Source organism: Salvelinus alpinus, chromosome 32 (genome assembly GCF_045679555.1).
Source record: "Salvelinus alpinus chromosome 32, SLU_Salpinus.1, whole genome shotgun sequence".
Taxonomy (NCBI): Eukaryota; Metazoa; Chordata; class Actinopteri; order Salmoniformes; family Salmonidae; genus Salvelinus; species Salvelinus alpinus.
The window spans coordinates 14067827-14087960 of NC_092117.1; the positions used below are offsets into that span (position 1 = coordinate 14067827).

General features: G+C 42.5%; 1 protein-coding gene across 3 annotated transcripts in view; it reads right to left on the minus strand.

Moving 5' to 3' along the window:
* Positions 1 to 20134, minus strand: part of LOC139562588 (PDZ domain-containing protein 8-like) — a 77939-nt gene that overhangs the window by 5047 nt on the left and 52758 nt on the right. For 2 of the 3 annotated variants that reach the window (XR_011672410.1, XM_071380386.1), the window contains exons 4-5: positions 14145 to 14222; positions 127 to 289 (exon numbers count right to left, since the gene is read on the minus strand). Coding sequence is in view for 2 of the 3 variants with exons in the window: in XM_071380386.1 (XP_071236487.1) it covers positions 127 to 289; positions 14145 to 14222 (241 nt within the window). In the remaining variant the exon portion in view is untranslated. The remainder of the gene's footprint in view (positions 1 to 126; positions 290 to 14144; positions 14223 to 20134) is intronic. The other variant, XM_071380387.1, reaches the window with a different exon arrangement.

Below are 20134 nucleotides of genomic sequence, written 5' to 3' on the forward strand. Positions count from 1 at the left end.
TATACCAAAACAACATGCATTCCAGTGTTATTGTATGCTACTGATCTTAAGTCATTTCAAACATTCTCAGGGTTGCCAGATCATGCTAGTCAGGTTTACTTAGGTTGCATGGCTTTAGGGTCTTACCTCCAATGGCGATGAGTCGATCGCCCCTCTGCAGGTCTGCCAGGGCAGCAGGAGAGTTGGGAGTGACCGTCTCGATGCTGACATGAACTGCGTCACCCTCACAGGCAGGGACGTGCCTGAACGTCATACCCACATTGCCAAAGGGTCCTTTGATCACCTCCGTCTGAAACACACACACACACACACACACACACGACAGAGAGAAACGAACATACATTAGAACTTTCAACTTAGCATCACTTTAAGTTTGCTATCGATTTCAGAATAGTGAAGAAAATGCAGTAAGCCTTATCCTTTAGGCTACTCTGTCTTAAACCATCACAAAACCGTTAAATTGAAGAATGTTAACGGCAGCATACCCTTACAGCATACAAATATACAACAATATTAGACCTAATTGAAGAAGTTCCTTTCTAGATATTAAGTAAACACGCAGCTTCTTGTGAGGGCCTCCATTTATAGCAGAGGACTAAATGGTATATAAAGAGAGAAGACTGTCTCAGAACAAGAAGTCTGCCTCCACACTCCGGGTTAGATGACGGTAAAACACTGCATGCTAATTCGGAGGGAAAGGAAGGTCTGCAATTACGGGCCAATTTCACCCCTGGAGTTTACCAGATGCCTCAATCACTGTCACAGCACATTGAGCACAAGTCACGTATCCCACCATGCACCTGTTGTGATGTCGGGGCATCCTGCTTTGTATCTCCCTGGGCCAATGCAACATGACAACGTGCTGCTATAGTGCAGTGCTTCTAATGTAGAGTCCCCCCCTCTTCTATGCAGATTCTCATAATACCATGTCATCATGGGACGATTCCAACTATCAAAATGCCATACACACCAACACAACTATAGAATTGTGGAGGAAGTTGATGTCTGTCAGATCTTGAATGTGAGGTCAAATGTGATGAGAGATTGATGGTTGAGGGAGGAGAGGAAGAAGATGGGATAGGTAGGAGGGGAAGTGGTCTGGGAGACAGAGGGGACTCAGAGAACCCAGAGAGACGGAGACAAACGACTGTAATTTCCCAGCTGTCATTTGTTCTAATTCTCGAGGAGGGCACTGATCGAGTTAGGGGCGGGGATGAAGAAGCAGATGATCTATACGAGCTGACAAGCCGAGGGTAGTTGATTCATTTGAAGCTGACGGATGATTTCAAAGAACCTTCAGGTGAAATTTGGAGATAAAGAGATCAGTCCAGAACCTAAGCTACATGTGGGTCTATCACAATGTGACACGGTAGGCAAGAACAGCTCATAATGGTCTCCACTTCCATTAAAAATGTTTCAGGTATCAAAAAAAATAAAAAAAAGATATTCTTACGACAAAAAATATTTTACTGTTGCACAAACATTTGGAAATCAAATTATTGTGTAATCATACAGTATTGCTGATTATCTTGACTATGTTCACACTTGGTTTAAAAAGACTTCCAGTACTACAGAAAAACAACAAATAGTGTGTGAACCATAGAAATAGCCTGTAGGCCTTGTCACACTGGTGGCAACTGACAGGAATATGGTGTGGACAGCAGTTGTTCAGTCAGTCCTATTACCTGTCTCTAAATCCTGTAGACCAAGGAACCTGCCTTTTCATTTGAAACTTTCCTAATTAATTTAATGCAGGTCCCTGCCTCGAGGCTTAACCGGATCTGGCCACATTGCACCCCTTTCCTAGAATGCCCTAATTACATTTAAAAGCCAACAGGTGTTAGTGGGGAAATGATGAGGGCTGCAAAGCAAATAAAACACTTTAAGTTCACCCAACGATGTACAGCAGCTGTAAAGACAAAATGTGCACAAGAGCCTTTAAATCGTCAAGCTATTGCCATGTTAGGCTACATTGTGCAATGATGAAGAACACTGTGTATCTTTGAGTAGCCATTTGGTAGTGTCTCGTGAATAGCTGGCCCGCACAAGCAATATTTGATTCTGGGTTCTGATATTAGCCATTTGGCTGCTGGCATATACTCTCTCACACAAAGCCAATTTTTCATATGTGTCAAAAGTCTTCCATCAGAGTTGACAGCATGGTCTTGTCATAATTGAGCAGGAAACAATACATATATTGTATGTAGGTAAGTTAAACTATGGGGGACAATCTTGCCAAAGAAAACACGTTTTTCCCCCTTTCTAATGGAAGAGGCCAGTGAGATTCAGAAGAGGGTCTGAAACCACTTACAGACAAATAAATAAAGCAATTCAAACTCAACAAGTAGTTGGGCAGGAGTGAATATCAAGGGTGCTGCCGCTATTACTGAGGCTAATATCTTCTTTGTGCCAGGAGAGGAAACGCTGTGTGATCTAAACCTGAGGCTTTCATCTGAGGATGTCTGCCTCTGAAAGCATTGCACTCCACTTCAGTCGCTGGTTATGATGCATGTCAATCGCAAATCACACACAAGGCTGCGACAGACAAAAGACAATTGAACATCAGATCGAATGGCCTGCTATACGCTGCTATAGTCACTAAGCAAATTCAATTGAGTGAAAACCATCAGCTGGACCCTCATGCGTTTCAGCATCCATCCTGAAGAAATACTGATCTCTGCATTAGCCATTCAGTCAGACACAAACCTAAAAAGCATTAAAACAAAAATGGTTTTCATGGAACTGCACCAGTAGTGAGTGTTTCACGGTATCAAGCAGGAGGGTTAGGCTTGATGCTCATCTGTATGCCTTAAACAGATTTCCTACACATCTGATAGGCCTGTCACCTCTTGAAGGCGCTCACTAGAACTACAGAGTAACTAGTAAGACTAAACAAAAGAAGAAAGCAGAGTGAATACTCTCTCTTATGACTGTTCTACAGCAACACCCTGAGAGACATCCTGTGTCAATGCAACCGTTTTCCCCAAAAGTACAGAGAGGGCTACATCATCCTAAAACGCTCACAGAGAGGCGTCATTGAGCGGCAATTATGGGTGACTTGCAAGGATGAACGCCGACTAAAGGGCAATTACAGAGGAGACGGTGGGAGCTGCATAAGATTTAGCCAGGCCAATAACGCCAGGAAGCAGGTAAACGGCTGCTGCCTCTCGCCAGGGCCGTGGCGTGCAGTGCCCGCTCCACATCAATTTACACCGCTGCTGTACACAGTCCCTATAGATCAGAAGGCCTGGCCCACAGATGGCCTATCTGTCATTAGCTGAAGAGGCCACACACCTCCCTAAGAAAATTCACTCATCAGCATAACTGTCCCCTCGAGCTGGGAGTACAAGATGTTACCATTTTGCCTTGAGTGACATGTAAATGCAGTGACAGCTTTGCAGTTAGATGACAAAGTCGAGGGGCAGCAGCAAAATACATGGTAGAATACATCTATGCTTGTATCTCTAAGTTACAGTACTTCAAGTATTCATTCTGAAAAATGTTCACCCTGCACTAAGCTATACGGAGTGGTGATCATATATTTTTCTGTAAAGGTAGTAAGTTTGGTGAGTCAACACCATTTATGACTAATACAACTCATACTGCATCATTTGTTCAGTTACTGTTCACAGGGTCCCATGTACACTACAGGACGCATCACACTAAAAACCACAATGCACCCACAAACACAATTGTATGCTCTGCTAAGCGAACCAATTGCCGTTGAACAAAATGTTTGAATACGTGAAATTGTGCACTGCAATTGTAATGACAGGCAATCTGAAACTACAATCGGTGAGAAACAAATTACCCATGTAGCAGATGCCAAGATTTGAGCAAATATGCCAAGTGACATCAACGGTTGAGGTACATGGATGGTTTACTGCAGAGCGTGTGTGTAGGTGTTGAGGGACAGTCATTGAAGCCATTGTGCTGATAAACACAGTATCCTTGTGTATACACCTGTTGCTCGAGCGATGCCGCTGTCCAATATGCCTCCTCCTCCACCCCCTGGATCATTTGCATACGAGAGCAGAGTTTTTGTGAAGTGCAAATAGTGCCCTCTCCCCTCCCACGTGATATGTGCACAACACTCACACATGGCGGACAAGATAGAGAACCCCTAATGAATTTAGTAATAAGACCACTGCTCTCTCCCAGGTGCTCATTAAAAGGAAAAATCCACCCAAAACCACTAAATCCTATAACTTAGTGTTAAATAACACTAATATGTGAGAACAATGTTGTGTGAACAAATGTTTCATTTTGTCGTTATAAGGTGGGTATGTATCAACATGTGAAAATCATTGTGGAAATCTGTTGCAGCTCAAGTCGACTACAAAACCCACAATGCAATGCTCCATGGGTCGGCTGGAAACGTAGCTATACACAATAATACCAAAGTTAATATCAGCATGTGAAGTAGCTAGTTAGTGGTAAAAATCACCTAAACAAACCGCACTATCAATTTAGTAGTCCACAATCTCACCATTTTCAACCTACAGATCGATGTGCCACAGAGTGGATTCGCAATGGCACAATGCAATGCACCCTGGATTGAAGAGGCAGACAAATAGGAGAAATGTGGTGGACCCTCTGTTAAATAATACATTTTTTGAGGTAGGAATAATCTGACATGTATGATAGATGTTTTTGCGATCTAAAAGTCAAATTCTTATTAACTTCCAGTGTAGTGAGAGAGACTTTACCGGACAGATTTCTGCCTACTTGAACACCAATAGCTCAGATACACATGAACACATGAAATGACCCTGGGAATTGATAGAACATCGCACAGAGATGCACAAAAACAATACAACAATCAAAATGGGTGAACCTTTCATTTGAAGAATGTGAGGTCCCGGTCCCACAGCTCTCCTTCAGTGTTACGGACTAATGTTCACTGATGCTTCATTCAACTAACATAAGAGAAACCAGCATAACCTCTTAAAATATATTTTCAGCTTGATGTTAGTATCCAAGTATTCATAAAAATAATTTGTGTGTCAGTAAACAAGTTTCTGATTATTAAGAAATCAGTGGTGGTCAGTGACGTTTAAGATGAGAGGACGATAAAAAAAATATGATAATGGCCTTATTTCTATTACAACATATTTGATGACGGTCATTTATATTACATTCAACCAGCTCAATGTAACATAGATAGAGTTAGGCTACTACAAATTCAGTTATGTTATTCCCTGTTTCGCCATTTGCTTCCATTTAAGAAACGTTTTACAACAGAATTGGCTGAATGAATACACCCCTGATCACATGCAAACACAGTTCACATTGATAGCAGCCACTTACAAACAGCATGATCATTTTGGCTGGCCGTTGTATAATTCCTTCTCGCAACGACGCGCTCTCCTCCTCTCACCTTTTCCCTTCGCTTGTGGACTTCAGTGCACAACACATCAGCAGTCTGACCAGGCAAAACTACTTTCCAAGCCAAACCTTCACATCATAACCACTAACCGCTACAGGCAGCCACATTGTTGTCACCATGTTAGCTAATGTCATAGTCAACATAGCTACTAGTAGTAACGCGTTAGTAAACCTGCTACAATCATGCAGTGCAGTATAGTCAGCAATCAGTTTAGCAGTTAAACCGGCAGGCCCCAGTGACAATAAATTAATAAAACCAAAAGCTTACCTCAACTTGGAAGAGTTCCAGTGTTGGATAACCATAGTCAGCTAGCTAACATAGCATCCTGCTCTGTTTGAGCCGGGTGTTTGAGTAGGCTAAACGAGCTAGCTGCATTCGCTAGCTAAGTGAACAAAATACAAAATATAACTGTCTCTTGCTTCTCCATAATTTAAGAAACGAATTTGTTCAAACCAGTTCAACTATTGTCTTTCTCTTAGTCAACTACTCACCACATTTTATACACTGCAGTGCTAACTAGCTGTAGCTTATGCTTGAAGTACTAGATTCATTCTGATACTTTGATTGGGTGGACAACATATCAGTTCATGCTGCAAGAGCTCTGATAGGTTTGAGGACGTCCTCCGAAAGTCATAATTAAGCATTTGGAAGGGGGTGAGAACCATGAGCCTAATAGGTTTTGTATTGAAGTCATTGTACTCAGAGGACGGAAACTAGCTGTCCTCCGGCAACACCATGGTGCTACAGTGTGTTTTAATCAATTATTTGTTGACATGAATATTTAGTATAGTTAAATTATTATAAAAAGGATAACTTTTTTTATGTTTCACTTTTTATTTTTATGAATTTCACTGAGGATGGTCCTCCCCTTCCTCCTCTGAAGAGCCTCCACTGTAAGAAATTGAATAGACTGCGGATATAAATAATGGTGTTGAACAAAAACAGACCTGAAATTCAACTAATGAAAAACAATGGGTGGCAAAAAAAACACACAAAAAAAACTCCTTTCTACGGAACATTTCTTTTTAAAGTAATTTTTTTGTGGCCTTTTACCCTCAAATTACATTGTTTTATTATTTTATGTGGGAGATTTATCTCAAACCTGAGCTGAAGCGACGGAGTAATCTAGTTAACATTGACTAAGAGAACAGACAGCTCTTGGTTCCTTCTCACTGAAGAGAAAACAAACAGGCAGTGTAGCAACAGTGAATGGCCCAGATGTAAATAGCACAATTTACTGTCTATTTCAACAAACCTCTCATATCTGTGCTGCCTTGGAGAACAAATGAAAGGTTATTATGACTATTAAGCAGTTATCACTGCTTTAAATACACAATAATCTGTAGCCCCATCCTACGCTTGAGTAAGAATACAGTCAGACATTTTCTTGACTTGGCCAGTACTGAGAAATGTATTCAATAGTTTGTAGATACTATGTGTCTGTGTATTCTTTGTTATTATGTAGCCTAACAAAATCATGTGCAACTCAATGACAGAGCAATGTTAGATAAGCAGCAACATAGATGTTCAATTGCAGCACTCCCTACTCCTTAAATGGAGGTCCATGTGTAGACAGACACCATGTTAGATGCTAAACTATAACACAGCAATATCATGACATTAGGAGGAAAAAGGTTAGGCAAAATATCCAAAACAAATGCTTGCAGTGATCTCACTATTCTGACAAAAGGCAAAACATGTTAACGATACCAGCCCCTTCTTTTCCTACTGCCTCCAATTTTCCTTATAATACTGTGTATAGGCCAAGTAGTGCCACAGCCGTAGCTAAACCAGCTTCATCGATGCGCCGCTCGGGTGGTCCAAGGGGTTGCACGTGAGCAGAGCATCTGCCGGATGCTGGTTGGGGCAAACAAATCCTTTTCCCGGTCACTAGGCTGCCCAGTAATCTAATCTAATACCACATGTCAGATCGATTTGTGTATGGTTATAGGGTACAAGTCCCTGCGAGGCAGGCAGGCAGCAATTCGCTGCCATGTCCAATTAGTGGCACCATCGGAGGAGCCTTGGATGGCCACTGGCTATGGGGTCCACATGAGCACTGTTCAAGTTGATTAGCTCCTTTAGAAAAACACTTGGAAATCACAGTTGCAAATTTGAGGGCTCATAAATGAATAACCAGTAAATAAAACATGTTGACGCCAACCATTTGAAAGGTCTCCATATGGTGTGGCTGGATTGGGCTGTTTTTTTGCTATATAGAATAGAATGTGTGAGAGATTGAGAGTGTGTGATTGTTTTTATATGGCTGGTTATGGCTGCCTGTTTAATAGATTATTGTGTATTATAATGGATGTTTCATAAATAATCTGTTTGGGATACGAAGCAATGCAAGCTGGACTTTTAATTGAAGGAGAAAGCAAACACGTAATCGACATAATTATTGTTGCCTGTCATGGTTGCCCTTTTCTCTTTTGTGAAAACTCAATAAAACTCAAAATCAGTATTACCCCATCTCCACCAGCCCACTTACAATTTCAACATCAGAATTCATTGAACCAATCAATGTTGTAATATCGGTAAACACTGAAATTAAAGTAGGAAAGCATGAATGGTCCTGATATCAATGATTCAAAGGTTAAAAAAGTTTTTTTTTTTTAGTGATGCAACCTATTCAGGAATAATTACCTTTGTTAAGTTCTTATTTTTCCAGAGTAAATAACTCACGGACACTAGAGAAGCTTAACCAAGTTTATTCTTCCCAAAGGGTCATCACAGCTGTATTCAGACAGCCAAACATTTCACCATCACAGGTATATATATCCCACTTAAGACACTCCTCGTACTCACATCCATACATCTTATAGTTCCACAGGAAAAGGTTAGTAAACCCTTATTACTCTATTCAGAGGATCTGACCTGACCTGCTGACCTCAACCCCTCCTTCGCCTAATCCACAGATGTCCATCTGCTTCCCCAACAGCAATCCTTTGATCTCCTCCCTTCCACCCAGTACATTCCACAGCCACTCTGTCTTTCTACAGATCTCACTCCTTATATTCTATGCTTCTGATCTATCATTTATATAATATCGCAATGTTCAAGGTTTAGCTGATTCCAACACCTTCAAAGAAAAAATAGCTGAGGGTAAGCAACATATGAAATGAGAGCATAAAGTGACAGTTACAGATGAGAAGCACAATCTGAAAATCCACCAAGTGATCCACAAGGTAATAGGTTTCAGCACGCTTGCCTCTGTTCTAAGGAGATCCCAATCTCCTTAGACTGGAGGGAAGTGAAGGGGACATTGACCTGCGTAGGGTGCTGTCTTTCAGATGAGACGTTAACGGATGTCCTGACTCTTTGTGGTCATAAAAATTCCCTTTGCACTTATCGTAAGAGTAGGGGTGTTAACCCGGGTGTCCAGACCAATTTCCCAACCTGGCCCCTTTCAATGATAGCCACCTAATCATCCCTCTGATTGGCATATACCACACTCCACCATGACAGCAGATGTGTGGTAAGTGTTCTGGCACAAAATGGTTGCCGTGCATCACCCAAGTAGCTGCTACACATTGGTGGTGGAAGAATTGAGTTTCTACCCTTACTATGTTAAGCACTTTGAGCACCTACAGTAGGTGGAAAGAACCTATATAAAGTGCAAACAATTATTTTATTTCCTTTTTCTAATCTTTGACAAAGCTCGACAAAGCTTCCGGTCAAATTTATGCTTGTGTTTGTCATCAAGAGGTTCTTTGAATTTTCATGTTGCTACTGTGGCTTATGATAGCAGGCCGGCTTCAAAAGCAAGGGGACAAAGGAGTTGTTATGGAGACGGAAGCGAACACAAAAAAAGGTGCTCGTCCAACTCCCCTTCCTAATTTGCACTTGCATATACAGCCTCCCTTGTAGGTTCTTCACCCACACGTAGTCCACTCAGGTCCGTTTATAGCATGTCCATTGTCCTTCACGCCCAAAGAATTATCTCTCATCAGCATCATGCTTGAACAGTTTTCCAAAATGGAAATAAAACCACCACCTCTCATATCAGCAATTTCCTTTCAAACAGCAAAGAGAGAGAGGGATGGCATGACGCACTTTTTTTATTTTCCTTATCACGTTGGTATTTAATTCTTTCTTCTTTGTCCTTTGAGCTCCAACGTGCAGCTAGGATCGCCAGGTGCCACTCAGCTCTCTGGAACTTCTCAGGGCTGACTTACCTGATTAACCCCTTGCATTTCCTCAGCTTGCTTTTGGAGCTGATTGGAGCCCGCAGGTAAACAGCAACACAGTGTATTAGTTTGGTCCAGCCACAGTATTAGTCTGGCTAACCACAGTGTTTTAGAACATCTCCTGCCAACCAGTCCACAGCACCTCCTCCAGCACCAGTCTCTCCATTTGCCATTTCATTAGCCTTCTGTTTTAGGGCTGTACTTGTACTACACTTCATGTGTACTATCAGAGTTTTGAACAGAGGAAATACGAACTGCAGCAGAATAAATTCTAAGAAATTACAATTACCATCAATTTATTTCAAACTGAATAAAGTTAAACAGAAGACAAAACATGGACATTGTCAGATGGAATATAAGCCGATCATAAAACTAAAGGTCTCCTTCAGTTCATCTGAGCAGTTTGCCAACCTGTGTGATCTACTGTATAGCCTAAGATTCATCTGCTTTGAACCTAAGGGCTTTATTTTCGGCTGGCGTTAAGGCGTCACTAGTGTCAAACAATCAAATCAAATCGTATTTGTCACATGCGCTGAATACAACAGGTAGACCTTACCGTGAAAAGCCCTTAAACAATGCAGTTCAAGAAATAGAGTTAAGAAAATATTTACTAATTAAACTAAAGCAAAAAATAAAACAAAACAATAACGAGGATATAGACAGGGGGTACCGGTGCCGAGTCAATGTGCGGAGGTACAGGTTAGTCGAGGTCATTTGTAAATGTAGGTAGGGGTAAAGTGACTATGCATAGATAATAGACTGGGTGGTCAATTGATTAATTGTTCAGGAGTCTTATGGCTTGGGGGTAGAAGCTGTTAAAGAGCCTTTTGTACCTAGACTTGGTGCTCAAGTACCACTTGCCGTGAGGTAGCAGAGAGAATATTCTTTGATAAGGGTGGATGGAGTCTGATCATTTCTTGGGCCTTCCTCTGACACCGCCTAGCATATAGGTCCTGGATGGCAGGAAGATTAGCCCCAGTGATGTACTGGGCTGTATGCACTACCCTCTGTAGCGCCTTACGGTCAGATGCTGAGCAGTTGCCATACTAGGCGGTGATGCAACCGGTCAAGATGCTCTCGATGGTGCACCCATGCCAAATCTTTTTAGACTCCTGAGGGGGAAAAGGTATTGTTGTGCCCTCTTCACGACTGTCTTGGTGTGTTTGGACCATGATAGTTTGTTGGTGATGTGGACACCTAGGCATTTGAAACGCTCGACCTGCTCCACTACAGCCCTTTCAATATTAATGGGGGCCTGTTAGGCCCTCCTTTTCCTGTAGTCCACAAACAGCTCCTTTGTCTTGATCACATTGAGGGAGAGGTTGTTGTCCTGGCACCACACTGCCAGGTCTCTGACCTCCTCCCTATAGGCTGTTTCATCGTTGTCGGTGATCAGGCATACCACTGTTGTGTCGTCAAAACAAACTTAATGTTAGTGTTAGATTCATGCTTGGCCACAAAGTCGTGGGTGAACAGGGAGTACAGGAGGGAACTAAGCACGCACCCCGAGGGGCTGTTGTGTTGAGGATCAGCGTGGCGTATTTGATGTTACCTACCCTTACCACCTGAGGGCGGCCCGTCAGAAAGTCCAGTTGCAGAAGGAGGTGCTTAGTCCCAGGGTCCTTAGCTTAGTGATGAGCTTTGTGGGCACTATGGTGTTGAACGCTGAGCTGTAGTCAATGAATAGCATTCTCACATAGGTGTTCCTTTTGTACAGGTGGGAAAGGGCAGTGCTGAGCACGATTGAAATTGCTTCATCTGTGGACCTGTTTCAGGCGGTATGAGAATTGGTGTGGGTCTAGGGTTTCCGGGATGATGGTGTTGATGTGAGCAATGACCAGCCTTTCAAAGCACTTCATGGCTATCGACGTGAGTGCTACGGGGCAGTAGTCATGTAGGCAGGTTACCTTCACATTCTTGGGCACAGGGTCTATGGTGGTCTGCTTGAAACATGTAGGTATTACAGACAGTCAGGGAGAGGTTGAAAATATCAGTAAAGACACTTGCTCTGAGAACATGTCCTGATACTCCATCTGGCCCTGCGACCTTGTGAATGTTGACCTGTTTAACCTCTTTCAGCTAGGGGGCACTATTACTAAGGTAAACGGACTATTTCTCAGGCCCAGATGCTAGAATATGCATATAATTGACAGATTAGGATAGAAACCTCTAAAGTTTCCAAAACTGTCAAAATATTGTCTGTGAGTATAACAGAACTGATTTTGCAGGCGAAAACCTGAGGAAATCCAACCCGGACGTGTTTTTATTTGGAAAAATCCCTGTTCCATTGCTTGCCCATCCTCCATTTAAAGGGGTATCAACCAGATTCCTTTTCCAATGGCTTCCTCAGGCTGTGACCAGGCTTTAGACATAGTTTCAAGCTTTTATTTTGAAAAATTTGCGAGATTTATCATAACGCGTCAGATGTCCTTTGATTAGTTCATGCGCCCGAGAGTTGTAGCTCGACATTCTCTTTCTCTGTAGTATTGAATAGTTTACCGTCCGGTTGAAATATTATCGATTATGTATGTTTAAAACAACCTGAGGATTGATTATAAAAAAACATTTGACATGTTTCTACGAACATTACGGATACTTTTTGGAATTTGTCTGCCCTTCAGGACCGGCACGAGCATGTGGTTTTCTGAACATAACGCGCAAACCAAATGGAGGTTTTTGGTTATAAAAATAATCTTTATCGAACAAAAATAACATTTATTGTGTAACTGGGAGTCTCGTGAGTGCAAACATCCGAAGATCAAAAGGTAAGCGATTCATTTTATTGCTTTTCTGACTTTCGTGACCAAGCTAATTTGCGGCTAGCTGTTCTTACTGTTTTGTCTAGTGATTGATAAACTCACAAATGCTTGGATTGCTTTCGCTGTAAAGCATACTTTCAATCTGACACGATAGGTGGATTAACAACAAGCTAAGCTGTGTTTTGGTATATTTCCCTTGTGATTTCATGATTATAAATATTATTTTTTAATTTGGCGCTCTGCAATTCAGCGGTTGTTTACGAAAATGATCCCGCTAAAGGGATCCGTGCGTCAAGAAGTTAAAAGGGCTTGCTCACATCGGCTACGGAGTGCGTGATCACACAGTTGTCCGGAATAGCTGGTGCTCTCATGCATGCTTCCGTGTTGCTTGCCTCGTGTCACTGGGCAGCTCGCGGCTAGGTTTCCATTTGTAGTCCGTAATAGTTTGCAAGCCCTGCCACATCCGACGAGCATCAGAGCCGATGTAGTAGGATTCAATCTTAGTCCTGTATTGACACTTTGCCAGTTTGATAGTTTGTCTGAGTGCATAACGGGATTTCTTATAAACTTCCGGATTAGTGCCCTGCCCCTTGAAAGCGGCAGCTCTATCCTTTAGCTCGGTTCGGATGTTGCCTGTAATCCATGGCTTCTGGTTGGGATATGTACATACAGTCACTATGGGGATGACGTCATCGATGCACTTATTGATGAAGCCGGTGACTGAGGTGGTATACTCCTCAATGCCATTGGATGAATCCTGGAACATATTCCAGTCTGTGCTAGCAAAACAGTCCTGTAGCGTAGCATCATCTGATTACTTCCTTATTGAGCAAGTTTCTGGTACTTGCTGCTTTAGTTTTGCTTGTAAGCAGGAATCAGGAGGATAGAATTACGGTCAGATTTGCCAAATGGAAGGTGAGGGAGAGCTTTGTATGCATCACTGTGTATGGAGTAAAGCTGGCCGAGAGTTTTTCTCCCCCCTCTGGTTGCACATGTGACAATGCTGGTAGAAATGAGGTAAAAAAGGATTTAAGTTTGCCTGCATTAAAGTCCCCGGCCACTAAGAGCGCCGCTTCTGGATAAGTATTTTCTTGTTTGCTTATGGACTTATACAGCTCGTTGAGTGCATTCTTAGTGCCCGCATTGGTTTGTGGTGTTAAATAGACAGCTACGAATTCTCACAAGGCACCCCGACCTTCTCCATGTATCTCCATCTTTTCTTCACACTAATGACAGGGATTTGGGCCTGCTCTCTGGGAAGCAGTATATCCTTCGAGTTGGACTCATTAAATAAAAAATCTTCTTCCGGTTCGAAGTGAGTAATTGCTCTTCTGATGTCCAGAAGCTATTTTCGGGAGTGATGCACCGATATTACATTTTTGGCCGACACCTATATCCAATATTTTCCTTGCCCAAAAAAAATATACCGATAACCGATATTTACAATTTTTGCGGCCTTTTAAAGCATTCTAGTACAGTTAAATAGTTAACACACACACACCTGGATGCACCGGTCTAAGGCACTACATCTGTGCAAGAGGCTTCACTACAGTCCCTGGTTCGAATCCAGGCTGTATCACATCCGGCCGTGATTGGGAGTCCCATAGTGTAGAGCACAATTGGCCCAGCGTCGTCCGGGTTTGGTCGGGGTAGGCAGTCATTGTAAATAAGAATTTGTTCTCAACTGACTTGCCTAGTTAAATAAAGGTTACACACACAAACATACACTAAAAAGTTGTTTTGTTGGCATTTACGTATGTTCCCATTACCAGTAAAACATAATCAAAACCTATTTCTTTCACTTACTTGCTGTGCTGTTTGGTTGTTCATTTGTTCAGTCGTTTCATTCTCAACCAGGATTTCTATGGAACGCCGTTTGGGTCTCTGCATGTCAAAAAAGATACACGTCAAATAGTGCTATTTGACGTGTCAAATAAGCTTGTTGACTAATCAGGACCTGAAAATGACTGCACGTCACATAATTTTACGCGTTCATTGATTACACTATCACTCGTATTTCATATGTCACAACAATTCCTCGATACGTATGCTATGATGCTGGTAAAGTTGTCTCGGGCACCTACAGCGCTGGTCATAAAAAAAGCTAGCTAGCTCAAGGATGCAAATATTGTTCTTCCCCAAAAACAGCAAAACAACAATCTGTTTCAGTAGCTATCATTAGCTAGCTAACTATATAGCTAGGTGTCGTCATCGAAAATAACCCTAATTTATATGACAGTTCTTATTTGATTAATGGTTGTCAGACCCATCAATGTGAAGCTAGCCACAATAAGGATTAGCCACAATAGTGGACTTTGCGGTTAGTCTTCAATATAAAAGTATGGCATAATTCTACTCTTTGTATTCATTTGCATCACTATCAATGACATACTTTTAGTTTGAAAGCAAACCTCAAAATCCACTATTGTTCCTAATCCTTATTGTGCCTAGCTTCCCAACACATAACCTGGTCCGGTCGAGCCTCACTAGCCAGAAGAAGCTAGCTGGCTGCTTATAACATTCGCTTTGGGCAACAGGGTTAAGTAGCTGGCTAGCTATGAATTTTCATATACTGAAGTTTAATTCTATAGGCGAACAACAAGTGGCAACCTAGCTAATACTTACTTTAGGATTCCTAAATCATTGCTAAGCATAATGAAAATGACTGCAGTTTCTACTGGTCATTGTTTTCAGGCTGGTTGTATTGGTGCTAGCTAGGTACCAAGCTAAAGCTAGCTACCCCCAGAAGTTGCGGTCGAACAAATTATGCTTTATTACCAACGCGGTATTGTAAACACATCGTTCGTGCCGGTATTTGTTTGCAGACTTTCTTGTACAGCTTTGACAGTGCTACTGCATCTTTTTTGACACACAAAGACCTAAACGGCTTTCCATAGTATGTATGTCGGGAAGCTATTTTACTTTTATTTTTTTATTTAACTAGGCATGTCAGTTAAGAACAATTTCTTATTTACAACGACTGCCTAGGAAAAGTGGGTTAACTGCCTTGTTCAGGTGCAGAATGACAGATTTTTACTTTGTCAGCTTGGGGATTCGATCTAGAAAACTTTCGGTTACTGGCCCAACGCTCTGAGCACCCAAGCGAATAGCAGTGACGCCATTACTGTGTAACTCCGGTAGGGCAACATCTGAAAAATTGCACAATTGGTAGTGTGTACCGGTCCTCAACCAGTCGGCGAAAGCCAACATCACCCACGACAGAACGGTTGATTGTCAAGGGCAATGAATTCCATTATCTTGGCTTTAATGGAGTTCGCCTTTGAGTTGTCTCGCTGAATTTTTTTTACTCTTTCAAATGACTTCTCGACTTGCTGACTGCTCGAGCTACACAGCAGACATTGTGGGCTAGGTTAGGAATGCTGTGTTGCAACAGCGAAGGTAGCAGCAACTTCATGTAAAAAATAAGTTACAAACTATGCTAAAAAAACTAACAAAATAGCACAGTTGGTTAGGAGCACGTAAAACGGCAGCCAAACCCTCAGCCGCCATTATCCAAAGTGATAATTTCAGGCAGTGCCGACAGGGATATTTGAAACCAACCAAAAGCTGGTTTTAGCGGTACCCCTGTTGTTTTAGTTTTATTTGATTAAAAACCAAGCATAGCCTCCCCTCCTCTCAATGAAGGCATTTTTTGCCTGCCCAATGCAATTGCAAAGTAGTCAAGACTGTCGATAAAGGGTTTGGCTTCTGTGACCACTTGGAAACAAATCTTAAATCACCAAAGCTTTATTAAAATATCAAGTTTGAGAGGAGTAAAACTGAGCTGACGTTCCCTTTTCATCTATGCATTGTAGGCAGGACCACATTATTTTAGCTATGCAGGTCTCGTTTTGGATGTGCGTCAAACCCTCCATAGTCTGCGTTGATTGAATATTACATGCCCACAGGGAAAATGATGGTGCCTTGAAGTGTGACAGACTATTTAAAACAAGTTGTTTCGTTTTGATTATACATTTTCTTTTTAGGCCTCATCAATAATTAATTGAATCTTGCTTATTGACAATGCTTGGCATGTCCATGCCAAAATGCAATTTAGATTGGGCCTAGCCCCTATATCAGTGTGAATGCCATTGAAGCCATGCAATTACTGAAAATTGGATCAAGTTAACCTATTTAGCAAAGATGGGATAGGTCTACCTTTTGTTATTTCATTTCTGTAAGTTATTTAAGAAACTATTTTAGACTAACATTGGAATTGAAGTTGATTCCAAGGCAATACATAAAATACCATAAATACACAACCTGAAGCAACCACATATTTCGCCATGGAGCACGTTCTGATTGGCCAGTGAGGGGCCAAGCCTCGACACAATCACAGCTTGTTAATTCATCAAAACCCAGCCCTTTCGCGCCAACGCCAACAAGTGCGCCAACAATTGTGATTTCTGACACCCATGAACCTATAGTGCAACCGCCTACACTTAGATTTACTATTGCGTAAGGTTTGTTAAAATAGAGCCGTAAACCAAAGCCAATTCCAACAACAAATATCATTATACCAGAACTAATAAAACATCCTGGGACAATTCTGACATACAGCAGCAAATAACGTAAGGTCATTTGCGCTCTAATGAGCAACGCTGTCCAAGACATCAGATAAAGGCATTCTGAGCACAATTGACAGGAAGTCAGTAATGCGGTTGGGGCAAGGTTTGTCATGCACACTATCACCCGTCAATTCCGCCTTCACTGCTGCAAGCCCCCTTCCGATGTGAATTGATTGTAAATGTAATGATAACAACCAGCCGACGAGATCTGGTGCCCGTTTCTTTAATATGTTACCACCTTGCAGACACACAGCTGTAAAGAGGATTAGAGTGGGCCATTTAAAAAAATAAAATTGGCCACACCTACAGTAGGAGGAAGGGGTTGATAACTGTCACACACTGTGGCAGCCAATTTGTTTGCTATGTAAATAGATTGAGGTGACAGCAGTCTCCAAAATGGCTAGATCATCAACCCCACTGGGTTGAGAAACAAAGTATTTTACCAGCTTTTGAGAGCATTGAATCATGTCAATATGTTTTCCACATGCATTTCCTAACCATTAGTATGTGTCAAAAGGCATTTTGTCCACTGAAAGGTTACCTACACTCAGTGGTCAGTTTTTTTGGTACACGACCACGTTCACAAAAATGGTTCGCTCCTACAGAGAGTGAGACAAATGGCCGTGGCATGCTAAAAGTAACCAGTCAAAAGTTACTCATTCAAGGGTTCTTTATTTTTACTATTTTATACATTGTAGAATAATAGTGAAGACATCAAAACTATGAAATAACACAATGTAGAATCATGTAGAAAAAAAAAAAAGTTAAACAAATCAAAATATATTTGATGGTTTAGATTCTTCAAAGTAGCCACCCTTTGCCTTGATGACAGCTTTGCACACTTTTCGCATTCTCTCAACCAGCTTCTTGAGGTTGTCACCTGGAATGCATTTCAATTAACATGTGTGCCTTCTTAAAAGTTCATTTGTGATAGAAGATAGCACTATTTGGTAAAAATTCATATTATGGCAAGAATACGTCAAATAAGGAAACGACAGTCCATCAATACTTTAAGACATGAAGGTCAGTAAACCCGGAACATTTCAAGAACTTTGAAAGTTTCTTCAAATCAAATCAAATTTGATTAGTCACATGTGCCGAAAACAACAGGTGTAGACCTTACAGTGAAATGCTTACTTACGAGCCCCTAACAGTGCAGTAAAAAAAAAAAATACGGATGAGAATAAAAGTAACAAGGTATTAAAGAGCAGCAGTAAAAAAAATAACATATACAGGGGGGTGCCGGTACAGAGTCAATGTGCGGGGGCACCGGTTAGTTGAGGAAGTATGTACATGTAGGTAGAGTTATTTAAGTGACTATGCATAGATGACAACAGAGTGGCGGTGGTGTGGAGAGGGGGGGGGGGGGGGGGGGCAATGCAAATAGTCTGGGTAACCAATTGACTAGATGCTCAGGAGTCTTAGGGCTTGGGGGTAGAAGCTGTTTAGAAGCCTTCTGAACCTAGACTTGGCGCTCCGGTACCGCCTGACGTGCGTTAGCAGAGAAAACAGTATGACTAGGGTGGCTGGAGTCTTTGACAATTTTAAGGGCCTTCCTCTGACTGATATAGAGGCCCTGGATGGCAGGAAGCTTGGCCCCAGTGATGTACTGGGCCGTACGCACTACCCTCTGTAGGACCTTGCGGTCGGAGGCCGAGCAGTTGCCATACCAGGCAGTGATGCAACCAGTCAGGATGCTCTCGATGGTGCAGCTGTAGAACCTTTTGAGGATCTGAGGACACATGCCAAATCTTTTCAGTCTCCGGAGGGGGAATAGGTTATGTTGTGCCCGCTTCACTACTGTCTTGGTGTGCTTAGACCATGTTAGTTTGTTGGTGATGTGGACATCTAGGAAATTGAAGCTCTCAACCTGCTCTACTGGAGCCCCATCGATGAGAATAGGGGCGTGCTCGGCCCTCTGTTTCCTGTAGTCCACAATCATCTCCTTTGTCTTGATCACATTGAGGGAGAGGTTGTTGTCCTGGCACCACACGGCCAGGTCTCTGACCTCCCCCCTATAGGCTGTCTCGTTGTTGTCGGTGATCAGGCCTACCACTGTGGTGATGGTATTTAATGACGGTGTTGGAGTCGTTCCTGGCCATGCAGTCATGAGTGAACAGGGAGTACAGGAGGGGGCTGAGCACGCACCCATGAGGGGCCCTTGTGTTGAGGATCAGCGTAGCGGATGTGTTGTTACCTACCCTTACCACCTGGGGGCGGCCTGGCAGGAAGTCCAGGATCCAGTTGCAAAGGAAGGTGTTTAGTCCCAGGGTCCTTAGCTTATTGATGAGCTTAGAGGGCACTATGGAGTTGAACGCTAAGCTGTAGTCAATGAAAAGCATTCTCACATAGGTGTTCCTTTTGTCCAGGTGGGAAAGGGCAGTGTGGAGTGCAATAAAGATGATATCATCTGTTGGGGCGGTATGCAAATTGGAGCGGGTCTAGGGTTTCTGGGATGATGGTGTTGATGTGAGCCTGGGCACCTGGGCAGCTCTCAGCTGTGTTTCCCTTTGTAGTTTGTAATGGTTTGCAAGCCCTGCCACATCCGACGAGCGTCAGAGCCGGTGTAGTATGACTCAATCTTAGTCCTGTATTGATGCTTTGCCTGTCTGATGGTTCTTCGGAGGGCATAGCGGGATTTCTTATAAGCTTCCGGGTTAGAGTCCCGCACCTTGAAAGCGGCAGCTCTAGCCTGTATCTTAGTGCGAATGCTGCCTGTAATCCATGGCTTCTGATTGGGGTATGTACGATCACTGTGGGGACGACGTCATCGATGCACTTATTGATGAAGTTGCAAAAACCATCAAGCGCTATGATGAAACTGGCTCTCATGAGGACCACCACAAGAAAGGAACACCCAGGTACCTCTGCTGCAGAGGATTAGTTCAATAGAGTTACCAGCCTCAGAAATTGCAGCCCAAATAAACGCTTCAGAGTTCAAGTAACAGATACATCTCAACATCAACTGTTCAGAGGAGACTGTGTGAATCAGGCCTTCATGGTCGAATTGCTGCAAAGAAACCACTACTAAAGGACACCAATAAGAAGAGACTTGCTAGGGCCAAGACACACAAGCAATGGACATTAGACTGGTGGAAATTTGTCCTTTGGTCTGGAGTCCAAATCTGAGATTTTTAGATCCAGCCGCCGTGTCTTTGTGAGACACGATGTGGGTGAACGGAGGATGTACACGTGTATTTCCCACCGTAAAACATGGAGGTGGAGGTG